We start from the raw sequence: 13,690 nt of genomic DNA on the forward strand, positions 1-13,690 counted from the left end.
CCCTGCTCCTTGGGAGCCTGCTTCTCCCTCTGCTTCTCTCTCTCTCTGTCTCTCATGAATAAATAAATAAAATCTTTAAAAAAAATTTTTTAAAAAAGACTTTTAATGTAATGAATTTAATTTTATGTCATTTAATAATGATTTTCTTTAAGATTTATTTATTTGACAGAGAAAGAAAGCAAGAGAGGGAACACAAGCAGGGGGAGTGGGAGAGGGAGAAGCAAGCTCCCCGCTGAGCCACCCAAGAGCCCCCGTTTAACAGCCAGCTTGCTAAAATTTTTTTTTTTTTTTTAAGATTTTATTCATTTCTTTGAGAGAGAGAAAGCACAAGCTGGGGAAGTGGCAAAGGGGGAGGGAGAAGCAGGCGCCCCGCTGAGCAGGGAGCCCGATGTGTGGCTAGATCCCAGGACCCTGGGATCATGACCTGAGCCAACTGAGCCAATGAGACGCCCCGCTAAAATTCTTAAAAGCTAAACAGCTCACAATTAGCCAGCTCCACATAACTGACATAACTGAAATACCAAACCACCACTTATTAAGCAATAAGAACTTATACAAATAACCTCTTTGAGGCTGCTGCTTCTTACAAAATGAGAATATACTGAACTTTTATATGCACTATGTGCCAGGCACTGTGCTATCACCTGAGTGCTTATTACTCATTCTGACATGGTTCAAATGTTATTTCCTCCATGAAGCCTTCCTTAATTTCCCCAAATTTATCACTCTTGTTCAGAAAACCATTTCTTCATCCCTCTATTACAGCTATTATCCCGTATTTTATCCATTTTGTTGTCCTCTTTGCCTTCCTATGGCAAAGATGGTACCTTGTTTATCAATTAACACAAACATTTGTTCAAAGATGAATACAAACAAAGGGCATGGTTCAAGGAGATCCAAATTCAGTGTCATCTATTCTCTTCTAGTCCTCCTTTAAGGGGCTGCAGAAAGGCATTTTATCTATCCACAAAACAAGGAAGGTGATGAGGAACACAAATAGAATTTCCTTAACCTTTCTGGCAGAGAGACAAGTAAACTTATCTGCAAGACAGAAGTAGACATAAACAGCCTTAGAATTTTACAGAAAGTTCAGGTTTACCATCTAAATTAAAACAGAATACCCAGGGGGCGCCTGGGTGGCTCAGATGGTTAAGCGTCTGCCTTCGGCTCAGGTCATGATCCCGGGGTCCTTGGATCGAGTCCCACATCAGGCTCCCTGCTCCTTGGGAGCCTGCTTCTCCCTCTGCCTCTCTCTCTCTCTCTGTCTCTCATGAATAAATAAATAAAATCTTAAAAAAACAAAAAACAAAAAACAATACCCAGGGATGCCTGGGTGGCTCAGTCGGTTAAGCGGCTGCCTTCGGCTCAGGTGATGATCCCAGAGTACTGGGATCGAATCACTCATCAGGCCCCCTTCTCCCCTCTGCCTGCCACACTCCTCCTGCTTGTACTCTCACTCTCTCTCTAGCAAATAAATAAAATTATTTTTAGAAAACAACAAAAAAAAACCAGGATACGATACCCAGCATTCCATTAATTCTGAAGAGGCAACTTAAACCAGTGGTGGAGGGGAGAAATACTTAATGGAAAGGAACAATACACCATGGTTATTTAATTCTCTAAGAATTTAATAAGAAAACATATTTGGCTAAAGTGATGTTTTCTTTCTAACTTTTGTATCACAAATTTTTACTTGGATATTTTTAATTTTTTTCTCAAGCTGAAAATAGAGCAGGGGTGCCTGGCTGGCTCAGTCAGTGGAACGTGTGACTCTTGATTTCAGCCTCATGAGTTAAAAGCCCCACACTGGGCACAGAACTTACTCAAAAAAGAAAAAGAAAATGGAGCCAAGGTTGACAGCTTCAAATATTTCCCAACAGAGGAGGGGAGTAAATGCCCGAATCAAAGGGTTAGGAGGAAGATGGCCATAAAGAAAAAAACAAACCCAAAAAACTTCCTTATAAAGAGAAACATTGGGGCACCTAGGTAGCTCAGTCAGTTAAGTGTCCAACTCTTGATTCTGGCTCAGGTCAGGATCTCAGGGTCATGAGATCTCTCCTGCTTAAGATTCTCCCTTCTCCTTCTGCCCCTACCCCTCCTCTCTCTCTAAAAAAAAAAAAAGAAATATTACTTGCATCAACACCATAGGAAAACTGGATTTTAAGAAAAAGGAAACACTTCTAATAATTTTTTATATTTTTAAGCTTTTTATTTATTTGCGAGAGAGAAAGAATGAGCAAGCGTGTGAGCACAATACAGGGTAGGAGCAGAGAGAGGGAGCAGCAGACTCCCTGATGAGCAGGGAGCCCAAGGACCCTGGGATCATGACCTGAGCCAAGGCAGGTGCTTAACCGACTGAGCCACCCAGGCACCCCCTCCTCTTCAGTATGTTTAAAGTAACAATTTTTTCATTAATACTAATGCGGTAAATATTTTAAAAAATAACTATCCATATACTTTATCTGCACTAAGATTTACTGGGAATGTATCAATCCTTTCTGTCATCCATGTCCTTCTAGCCTCAAGTCCTTTGTTTTTTATATGTAATAAGTAATTAGGTCAAAAATTACAAAACAGAAATAACCTTCCTAAAAAGACCTCAGTTTAGTAGCATCCATCCCTCTCCATGAATTTCAAATGTTATCTTGGGCTGGCTAACCCTCTTATTCTTGGTTTCTCTGGTCTAGACTATTCCACGTATTAATCTTCTCTAGAACATATCTAGTAAAAGTTCTTTTGGTCTCTTCTTGAAACCCTCCTGTGATTAAGAACTCCATTTTTAGAAAGTTCTCCCTTCTATTTACAAAAATCTTCCTCCCTATAACCTCTATTCACTGGTTCTGGTGCTGTCTTCTGGCATGCAGAATAAACCTACCAGTCTTTTTTTTTTTTTTTTTTTAAGTGATATCTATGCCCAACATGGGGCTTGAATTTGTGACCCTGAGATCCAGACATCATGTGCTCTGCCGATTGAGCCAGCCTGACACCCCTAAACCTACCAGTCTTAAAGGCATTTGATAACAGCTATCATATTCCCCTTCCAAATCATCTCTTCTAAGCTAACCATTCTGATAAACACTAAGGGATGAGAAACAAAATAATGTGTATGAAACACATCACTGGAAGAAGTGAGCTGTTATGTATTCAGCAATGGTATCTGTTATTACCATACACTAGTTCACCTTTAATTCTACAAGCTTCCCATTGCCTTCCACGCAAAGATAACAACAAAGAGAGCACTGGATGATTTATGGAATTGTTGAATCACCGCTATATTGTACACCTGAAACTAATCTAACACTGTATGTTAACTAACTGGAATTAAAATAAAAACTTAAGAAAAGGTAACATCAAGAAGCTCCTCCATCCTGATTCAAATTAAATCTTACTTTCTTTTAAACTCTAGAATTTTTTTAAACCAACTTTGTGCCTTTCTCAGTTTCCTACTTTAGCAAACTAACTGCATAAATACTTCATTCAATGGGTGCCTGGGTGGCTCAGTTGGTTAAGCGACTGCCTTCGGCTCAGGTCATGATCCCAGAGTTCTGGGATCGAGTACCACATCGGGCTCCCGGCTCAGCAGGGAGCCTGCTTCTCCCTCTGACCCTCTCCCTTCTCATGCTGTTTCTCTCTCGCTCGCTCTCTAATAAATAAATAAAATCTTTAAAAAAATTTTTTTCGGGGCACCTGGGTGGCTCAGTCGTTAAGCGTCTGCCTTCGGCTCAGGTCATGATCTCAGGGTCCTGGGATCGAGCCCCGCATCGGGCTCCGCATCGGGCTCCCTGCTCGGCGGGAAGCCTGCTTCTCCCTCTCCCACTCCCCCTGCTTGTGTTCCCTCTCTCGCTGTGTCTCTCTCTGTCAAATAAATAAAATCTTTAAAAAAAAAAAAAAATTTTTTTTTCGTTCAACTCCCTTTTCCTAATCTAATCTCCAACAAGCTTCCACTGTGGAGAAACCCACTCCACAAATACCAATTAGACTTGCTCTTAAATTGTACAGGACTTCTTGCTCCAAATTATCATCTATACAGTGTCACAGATGTGGGCTGTCCTGAATCTATGTTCATTCTTCCCCAAACACCTTTGGCTACCTTCTATACATCTTTCAAGGCTCAGCTCAAAGATCACCTTTTCCAGGATTTCTTCTGTGACCAATTCACCCACACCCCAGGCTGGGTTAGGCAGTCCTCACTTCCAAACTGGCACCCCGTACACATCTTGAGAAAACACTTTGTTTTGTATGCTGACCTGTCACTAACATAAGGCTCCCTGACAATACACTCCAGATTTCTCGGTGGTATCTAGCACACAGTAAAGAAAAGATATATAGCTTCATCTCAATTCTTAAGCAGCATAATAAATCTTAAGTTTATCCAAACATACTCCAAGTCACTATTTTCAAGTCTTCTGCTTGAAAATAGGAGTACTACTAGAGGTCTTTAAGAAATACTGCTATTTTCACTTAATAGCAGTAACATTTTTAAAAATATACACCTTGAGCCATTATCACAATAATCACATCTTCTCTAGATCTTTCCCTCTCCCATTAGCTTTCCAGTTATTCAGAAAAATCATTTATCCAACTGCCTGAGACTGAGTCTAACATTGGGCTAGGCTTTAAGAAAATTAGGCAATCACTGGTCCCCTCTACTATTCTTATTTTTACCTATAGTTAAAAGGCTGGAAACATAAAACAAAAATTAAACCAACTATTACGAAGTTTATAAAAACATATCGCATCATTTATGCAGGAAATAACTCTCCCTTTATGCCAGGCTATTCTCAAGTTGAAACAAAGAGGTTAACTCACTCTTGTCTTCTTTTGACAATAATTCTTTCAAAAATATCTTTCAGAAACAAAGAGGCCCATATGGCAATATACAGCACAGTCAAGACCTTCAAAAAGCACAGACCCTTTGAGCCAGCAATAACACTGAAGGACAGATGTGAATCAGTATTTTTATCAATGGATGTTCACTGCAGTGTTATTTTAGCTGGAAAAAAATATAAAGAAGCTGACAAATCTAACAATTAAGGATTGGTAAATTATAATAAATCTATGATAGAATACTATGAAGCCATCAAAAGTGATGTCATAGAACACTTAACAATTAGAGAAAGGTTCTAAATAAATGCAGAAAATAGGTTACAAAATATTACCTGAAGTATACGACAGAGTAAACCACATATGGAAGATATCCCTAAAGTTTGCTGAAGTTTCAAGCTGAATAGATCCAATGCTTGAAGGTTCTACAATACTGAATTACAACATGGAACAGAACAAGTCAGTAATACTAGCCAAAAATGGCTAAAGTTCTGCTTCAGTGTGTTCCGCCAAGACACATGCCCAATCATGGAACTTTAGAATAGCTGTGACATCATTTTCAGGATGAAGCTTAATTACTTCCCCACTTATTGAGTTACCATGCCCATCTGGCACCATTTTTTGCAATTTCGTAAATAATACAAAAGTGCACATACAAACACCCCACCCAAAGAAGTCTACTGCCTGAATGAGCTAACAATTTGACTCTCATGAATCTTGTCTTGGAAGCCTAATAAAGACTGGCTTTACATCAGTTATGTAAGAATGTTAAGGATAACAGTGGGCAAGAGAAGTAAGCCAGTACTGACTGAAATGGTAACTGGGTTTAGAAGCAATTATAGGGACCTTCCTGAAACCCCAGCCATCTCTTCTCACAGAAGGTAAACTAAAAAGTAATCTGATACAAGTATAATCGAAGCTTTATTTTTTTTATTTTTGGTGGTTTGTTCACCAGCCTGAGAACAATTAGTATACTCATTCATCAAAAGTCTTTATGGAATGGCTTTAAGAAAAGATCCATTAGTTGGCTTAACAAAGACCTTAAACCTTATTACTACTCACTATGAAAACATCACAAAGCTGGTCAATTCCAACACATGAATCTTACACCTCCTTATGAAGCTGAATTATTATTCGCTGAACCACTCAAGTGAATTTAATACAAACATAAACCTGATTAAAAGTCTACATAAATTAACAGCCCTGGGGCGCCCCCCGGATGGCTCAGTCGTTAAGCGTCTGCCTTCGGCTCAGGTCATGATCCCAGCGTCCTGGGATGGAGCCCCACGTTGGGCTCCCTGCTCAGCGGGAAGCCTGCTTCTCCCTCTCCTACTCCCCCTGCTTGTGTTCCCTCTCTTGCTGTGTCTCTGTCAAATAAATAAATAAAATCTTTTAAAAAAATAAACAGCCCTCAAATTTGCTACTTCATTTTTAATTCTAAGTTTCCCCACAAGTTCTAACACATACAAGTTGATCATTTATGCTGTACATTCCTGAAAACACATTCCTATCTTTGTCAGGAATTCCTCTTATTTTTTTGCCTTCCTATTTTTAATCACAAGATGTAGGACAGAACTTTGCAGATGAAAGCAAGCAGATGCATAATATGGGATTGATATTATGCATGTTTCAAGTGGTTAAACTAAGCACCTGGATACCCCTCATACACACTGATAATCTGCTATGAAACTACATGATGCTTAAAAGGTCATGGCATCCCATCCTTGAGTTCCTCTAGATAAAGGAGCCTGTTAAAACATCTTTAGAGCTTTTCAGATGTCTGGTGAAATAATCAGTAAACAATTTTCCTCAAGATTATGGCACACTTTAAGTTAAACCGTTAAACTTTGGGGAATGGAAAAGAGGAATTTAAAGGACAAAAAAAGAGTTTTTTCTGACTGAACTTTTCAGTAATGTGGCTCTATACTTCTAGCATCACTGACAAACACATCTCCATTTTTTATTCATCCGCACACACTAGAAATTTTACGTAAAATGGCAACCATCCTGCTTTAATTGGACGACTACGCACCTCTGATTCTGTTATGGAGGTGGAGAATCTAACCAAAGAGCCCTCCTTCTGCTCAAAAAATAAGCTTTTACAGAGGCCTAACAAGTGCCTCAGAGCCCAGACCAAATATATAAAATCTCTATGAATTCATGACAAATATAAGAAAAATATATTTAGGGGCTCCCGGGTGGCTCAGTTGGTTAAGCATCTGCCTCCGGCTCATGTCGTGATCCCAAAGTCCTGGGATGGAGCCCTGCATAGGGCTCCCTGCTTAGCAGGAAGGCTGCTTCTCCCTCACCCTCTGCCTGACACTCCCCCTGCTTGTGCGCCTGCGCGCGCTCTGTCAAATAAATTAAAAAAAGAAAAATATATTTACATAAGCTTAATAGGCTTTATTTTACATTTGAAACTAACCACTTAGGATTCTATCATTAATATATAATCTTTAAAAAAAAGTCTCCTTGCCCATAATCATCTTTTCATCTACTTCCTACATTTAAATATATCTAAGTCCTAGATAACACATGCTCTGCACCAACCAGTATTTCACCATTCTCTATGGTCTTAAAGTTTACATTCACTCAATACACACAGACCAAGCATTATCAACACTTTCCAATAAATTCCAACTCTTTAGTTTGGACCTACTCTCCATCCCTCTGCCCAAGATTGTTACTTGTTACAGAAGGGAAACAAGAGGTTACTCTCCAGGAATACAACAGAATTTTAAAAGCAAGAGATCAGCTTTTTCTGATTATCTGTTTTCCAAGTTTTATATAATACACACTACCTTTTCAAATGGGAAAAAGGTTTAGGAAAAATTAAGCAGAACACTAAGAAACACAGGAACAAGGAAAAAGTTCTGAAAAATACCCTAATACTGCCCGTAGTCAGAGGCAAGGAGAAAGCGATGTCAGGGCTTGGTGACACACCAACTCCTGACTTAACCACCTTATCCGAGTTAGGCCAAAAGTTAATTATAACAGAACCTTTACCTTTTCTCTGCCATATTACAGCCTCAATCCTTTCCTACTTGAATTTCCGTGGTTCTATCACCTCAATTATTCCTTTTGCATTTCTTCTGGCCTTGTTCTTCACCTCTTTTGCATCATTTAAATTCAGTTTCTCTACAGTTTGTGCTTTCCATTATTTTAAGCTCACATTTCTACACACTAAGTCAAACAGTAACACCAATTATACTTCCATAAAGGCTTGAACTGTTAAGTGATACGTTTGTTATTTACAGAGCTTTTATTAACCATTCAGAAGAATACCTCTCCTGTTCTCTCTAGTTCCTTCTCGTTCCCTGAAAGTCTTAAGAATGGTAAACTAGTTACCTTTTTAACACTTTCTTCTTCCTCCTGGCGTTTCTCATAGTGTGAGAAGTCATCAAAAATCGAAGTGGTGTGCTTGTAGCTGGCTATGATTTTCAACACCTGCTTAGCCTTTTCCAGAGGCACTTCCTGAGTGTCCCTGGAGTTGGTCACTGGTTTATTCTCGTTGTTCTCTAGGCGAATGTGTCGCAGCTGGCTATTGGGAACGTCCTTCACAAAAATCCACCTGACATCAAAACGACCCTTCCATTTGTCCTGGGACCACACACCTGCACATGTGTTGTAGTCCACAGCAGATTTCATTTCTGCAACGCCACAGAAGTGTCCACTGCCGTTGACACTGAAAAGTAAGTAAACGGGGCCTTTCCCGTTCATGGAGCGATAAGCAGCATCCAGTCTCTTGTTACCGTGCTCTGTGCTGCACCAGATATTATACTTAATGGAGCGGTGGATATCGTCCTCAGAGTAGCTCTTAATGATGAAAACCCGGCCATGTTTCAGATTCCAGTCAAAATCCTTGGGGTTATAGTTATTAATGGACCGCAGCTTCTCCAACACTGGGTGAGGTTCTGAAGGAGTAGATCCAGATCCAGTCTGAGACTGTCCTACTCCATTACCATCCACCCCATTATGACCGAACCCACTGCCACGGTTCCGAGGTGCTACCCAGCGGGTTGGCTGAGTTGCCTGTTGCTGGACTGAGAGCTGGGCAGGCTGTGGTGGAGGTGGGGGCAATGGCTGTGTCTGTTGCCCCACTGATGCCTGAGCCACTGGTGGGCTATTGTTAGCCTGCTGACCTACAGGCTGGGGAGACCCCTGGGTTGGCTGCTGACCTATATTCTGAACCAAAGCCTGTGAGGGGGCTTTTGCCACAGGACCCTTATTATCCCAAGTTCCAATATCCATGTTATGCTTTATTGGGGGTGGTGGAAGACTTGACCCTGCAATGCCATTCTTGGTCTTCAACTTAGGTTGCTGTTTCGCAGGCTTGCTAGCAATATCAGCCCAAGATGCTGGTTTTGGAGGAGCAATGGTAGCTGGAGGCAAACTATTGGAAGCCACGATGTTACCAGTAATGGACCCACTACCAACTGCAGAACCTACAACTTTTGGAACATTGCTTGCAACTTCTGTGCTACCCAACTTCAGTGCTGCCATCCCTTGGTCTATAGTATTCATGCCAGGAGCCTTATTGAGGGTCTCACTGGCAAAAGCTGACTGTCCATCAATCATGGCTCCACCTAAGGAGCTAGGTGCATAAGCATAATTGCTACTATATCCAGAGCTCTGAGTAGACTGTCCCTGAGAACTGTTATTTCCCCAAGCTGAGAAGTCAATCCCACTGGGAAAGAAATTAAAACCATGCTGACCAAGAAATGGAGTGCTACCTAGGGCTCCTGGTTGTCCAAACATTGCATCTGGTAGGAAGTGAGGCTCTCCGTTGCTCAGCTGTCCATAAGAAGTTAGATAGGGCATGGCTGTATCACCCCCAGTAGACCAAGCGGCTTCACCCAAAGAATAGGAGAAGCCAATGGAGGGACTGTAGTAACTGGGTAAATAGGAATCTGACATGGCAGTATATGCATTATTCTGTGGAAAGGAAAAAAAAAAAGGCAAATCAAAACAAAACACAAAAATTAATAAAACAACAATCATGACATTTCCTCTCCCAACCATTCATCCGATTCAAATTCAACTAAAAAAGCAAGTGACCATTTCAGGTAGTCTCTTCCCATAAACTTGCTGGAATTCTTATACTGTCAGAGATTTTGGTTTCACAATTGAAAAGTTTAAACATTTCAAGTTAAACTGACATACAGTTTAGGCCTTAACTTAAGCACTATACAGTTGAGGACATACTTATAGGCCTTAACTTGAGCACTATAATTCAAAAAAAGGAAAACCCAACATCTCACCAACAGAAGTGTTGAGATGATGCTTTTATTAAAACCAGTTCTCTCTGGATTTAAGGAGTGCAAATTTTGGCAGATCAGAGGAGTGTTCCTAAGAGTTTCCTATCAAAACCATACTACTCTAACAGATAAAACAACACAAAAAGAACTGGAAATTTCAAGTTCTATCCCAAAACTCTGTGCAGCCTTCCTCAACCATAAACCAAGGTTCATTACACCTAGTTTACATTGTTAGCCTCTTGGCAAACCATTTGGGAACATCAATAGATGCCACTATTTAATTATAACCTGGAAAGGAAATGCACAAGAGCTTCCAGAGTTTAAAACTAGAAAAATGTTGCTACCTGTTCTACTTCACCTAAAATGGCTGTAAGTTCAAATGCACACCTGACTTTTCCATTAAAAGTAGGAGAATTCCAAAAACATTGTAAAGTCTGTATCTTTAAGAATTAATCTAAGGAATAACCAAAAACATAAACTTATACTCTACTAGTCAACACATTAGAAGACAGACTGCATTGCAAAAACCTCAATCATTCCTGACCTAAGTTTGTGAACAGTATTTTAACTTTTTTATAAATGCTATAACTCACAGAATAGTCCCTTAAGTGAGAAGCTGGAGATAGAATAAAAAGATTGGTCTCACAGGTATGGATACAGCTCAACTCAAAATAGATTACTCTAACTTCAAAATAGCTCTGGTACAAGAGCACACTTATCTTGATGAGCACTAATATATGAAATTGTTGGATCACTTTATTGCACTCCTGAAACTAACATAACACTATATTAACTACACTAGAATTAAAATAGCAGCTCTGGTACATAAGAATCCATTAACTAGTGAATAAAGAATTTTTTTCTTAAGAAACTTGGATGACCATAAGTATGTCAGGCCTTAAGTCTGTATTACCAAAGCCAACAGTACTTCTCCCTAGCCAAACACAGCTCTTGAAAATTAAATGTTTCAACTAATGTGGTTTGATAAAATGGTGCTTTTCTCTGCCAAATTTTCCTTACCAAAACAAAAACAAAAAAAAACCTAAATCTTTTCACACATACCCTCAAGTGTAAGAGAAGTCTATTTCCTGAAGATAGTGTTAAAATTTTAATAGACTCAAATCCATTATGAATAAGCAATTCAGTCTATAATCAATGGATTAAGCCTGAAGGATTATTCCAATATAAGGTGATGAATAATGGTTAAAAAGTAGATGAATTACTCTTGATAAACTACAAAGGACAAAGATTCTCAAGTTATCCGTCTATTCAACCACAATTTCTACTCCCACCCCCCCCAGCCCCGAATTTTTTAAAGACATTTAAGCTTTAGCTTACTTGAGAAGTAAAAACATGCATTTAATATCACAGGTTATACCATTATATAGCTGAATGCCTACACCTGAACTGGCAGGTTCCCACATGCCCCTGAACTCAAAAATCTGAATTACACAATGTTTCACAAGAACTACCTAGAATTATGTTTCCAAATGCTCCCACTCTCCCTGTTATAATGATTATGTAAGCAAACTACTTCAATAGCAGGAACCTATAAATAGTTCATTCCTCTACTTCCTTCCTACTTTTCCTGATTAACTGGTTGACTTCTCTGAAAACTTTTCCCAATCACTTGCTTAAGTGGTTTCTATACTCTCAGTGGAGAAAATTTTACATGAGGGATCTAAAAGTTTTATGCAAGAATTAGGTCCAAATATGGGCATGCACCAGTATGTCAAGTTTTCAAAACTATTATATCTATCGTATGGCATCCACTCAGAATTTATATAAATGTCTCATAAGCTTTTTCATTTTTTAGGGTATCTTAGGTGAGTTACTGTAAGTTTTCCTTTTGGTTTATTAATCTGTGGGTTTATATTTATTAGCTACAACCTTGTGAGTTTTATCTTTGGAACCCACAATATTAATAGAAAAGAACTGACAAATCAAAGTAGTTTCTACATGCACAGATCAAGTTAATATATGAACCCATACAGACCTAAAAAAATTAGAAGAAAAGGTTACATGGCAAAAACCTCAATCATTCTTGATCTTCATTTGTGCTAAACAGTATTTTATCTTCCTTTAACTCCATTTTATAAATCCTATAGCTCTTATAAGAAACCGGAGATGTACAAAGTTGGTCTCTAAAGATATAGATACATCTTGGGGCACCTGGGTGGCTCAGTCGTTAAGCGTCTGCCTTCGGCTCAGGTCATGATCCCAGGGTCCTGGGATCGAGCCCCGCATCAGGCTCCCTGCTCGGCGGGAAGCCTGCTTCTCCCTCTCCCACTCCCCCTGCTTGTGTTCCCTCTCTCTCTGTGTCTATGTCAAATAAATAAAATCTTTAAAAAGTAAATAAAGATACAGATACATCTCAACTTGAAAAAGGTAAAAAGTAAATAAAGATACAGATACATCTCAACTTGAAAAAGGAATACCTAGGTCCAAAAGTTAGGATAACCTAACAACCCACTAACTAGTGACCAGATGAAAAGGAAGATTCCAGTTTCTGCAGCACTGAATAAAGTTCAGGTGATTTTTTATTAGTTTTTTTCCCCATCACATATACATCCAGTTTTCCTAAAAGAAAAAGGTCTGGGGGGTAAAAAGGATACTTAAACTGGAAAGTATTCTTCAGTTTTGCACTGTTACATTCTTGGTAAGGAAAATTACTAACAGGTGCTGTCAGTATACTCTAAGATGCTATCACTTCTAATCTCAGAATACGTTTGCTGTCAACAAAGATGGAAATCTAAACAGTCTATAGCATTTCAGTAACTCCGTTTACAACACATGGACTGGTATTAAGTCACCCCCTGAAAACGAGATTCATTGATAAGGCAGAGAAAAAACACGGTATATTACTCTTTGATCAGGCATGTAAATGGTTAACTACTCACGGGCCTTGCCTGTGGACTCAAGTAAGGTTCAAAATCATCATCATTTAATCCATCCTTCTGATGTACAGATCCATTTTGTACTGAAGGGAAAAAAATTCAAATAAATTAGGGGTGTCTCAATCGTACAATCTACCTCCCAAATTAAGCAAATATATTCTAACCAAGAAAAACCTTACTAAGCAGAGCAAATAAGTTTGAATTTCAGAAAAACGGATAAAGAGGAGAGTGAACGCTAAGCAATATTCGTCAATGAAAATGTCTCCCTCCACCCCGAGCAAGTTGATCTAAAAAGGTCATTTTATTGGCTCCTCTAGATTTCCATTCCCTCCCGCTTCCCCTCCCCCATCACATGTGAGTACTTCCAGAGTGTGATCCACGAGGATGAAAAACAAAGGCCTTCTAAGACCTACAGGAAACTAAGGACCTGGGACCTTTCAAAACCGAATCCACCCCCACCCTTAATGAATTACTCCTTGTTCACTGAAAAGCTGTTCGCCAGCTGCAAGAACACACCAAAAGGGTCAAATACTTAAGTGTGAGGCACCTGCGAACTAAGCGGCTTCGGAAAGGTCCTCTCCCCGGGGCGCTTCCCGGAGACCCCGCCCCCACTACTCGGCGTCCCCCTCCCGGCCCAGGGCCACCGGCGGAGCTGGGCTCACCTTTGTTTCCTTGACCTTTTGGTCTCTGCAGGCGAAGAAAACGTCGCCG

General features: G+C 39.7%; 1 protein-coding gene across 1 annotated transcript in view; it reads right to left on the bottom strand.

Annotated features, from left to right (window-relative positions):
* The window catches only part of YTHDF2 (YTH N6-methyladenosine RNA binding protein F2), a 31,896-nt gene that overhangs the window by 17,437 nt on the left and 769 nt on the right, over positions 1 to 13,690 (bottom strand). Inside the window, exons 2-4 of the mRNA XM_025856526.2 lie at positions 13,642 to 13,666; positions 12,983 to 13,062; positions 8,173 to 9,759 (exon numbers count right to left, since the gene is read on the bottom strand). Of these exons, the coding sequence (XP_025712311.1) occupies positions 8,173 to 9,759; positions 12,983 to 13,062; positions 13,642 to 13,666 (1,692 nt within the window). The remainder of the gene's footprint in view (positions 1 to 8,172; positions 9,760 to 12,982; positions 13,063 to 13,641; positions 13,667 to 13,690) is intronic.

Source organism: Callorhinus ursinus, unplaced genomic scaffold (genome assembly GCF_003265705.2).
Source record: "Callorhinus ursinus isolate GAN/ISIS: 27379988/994484 unplaced genomic scaffold, GSC_fseal_2.0 scaffold18, whole genome shotgun sequence".
NCBI lineage: Eukaryota > Metazoa > Chordata > Mammalia > Carnivora > Otariidae > Callorhinus > Callorhinus ursinus.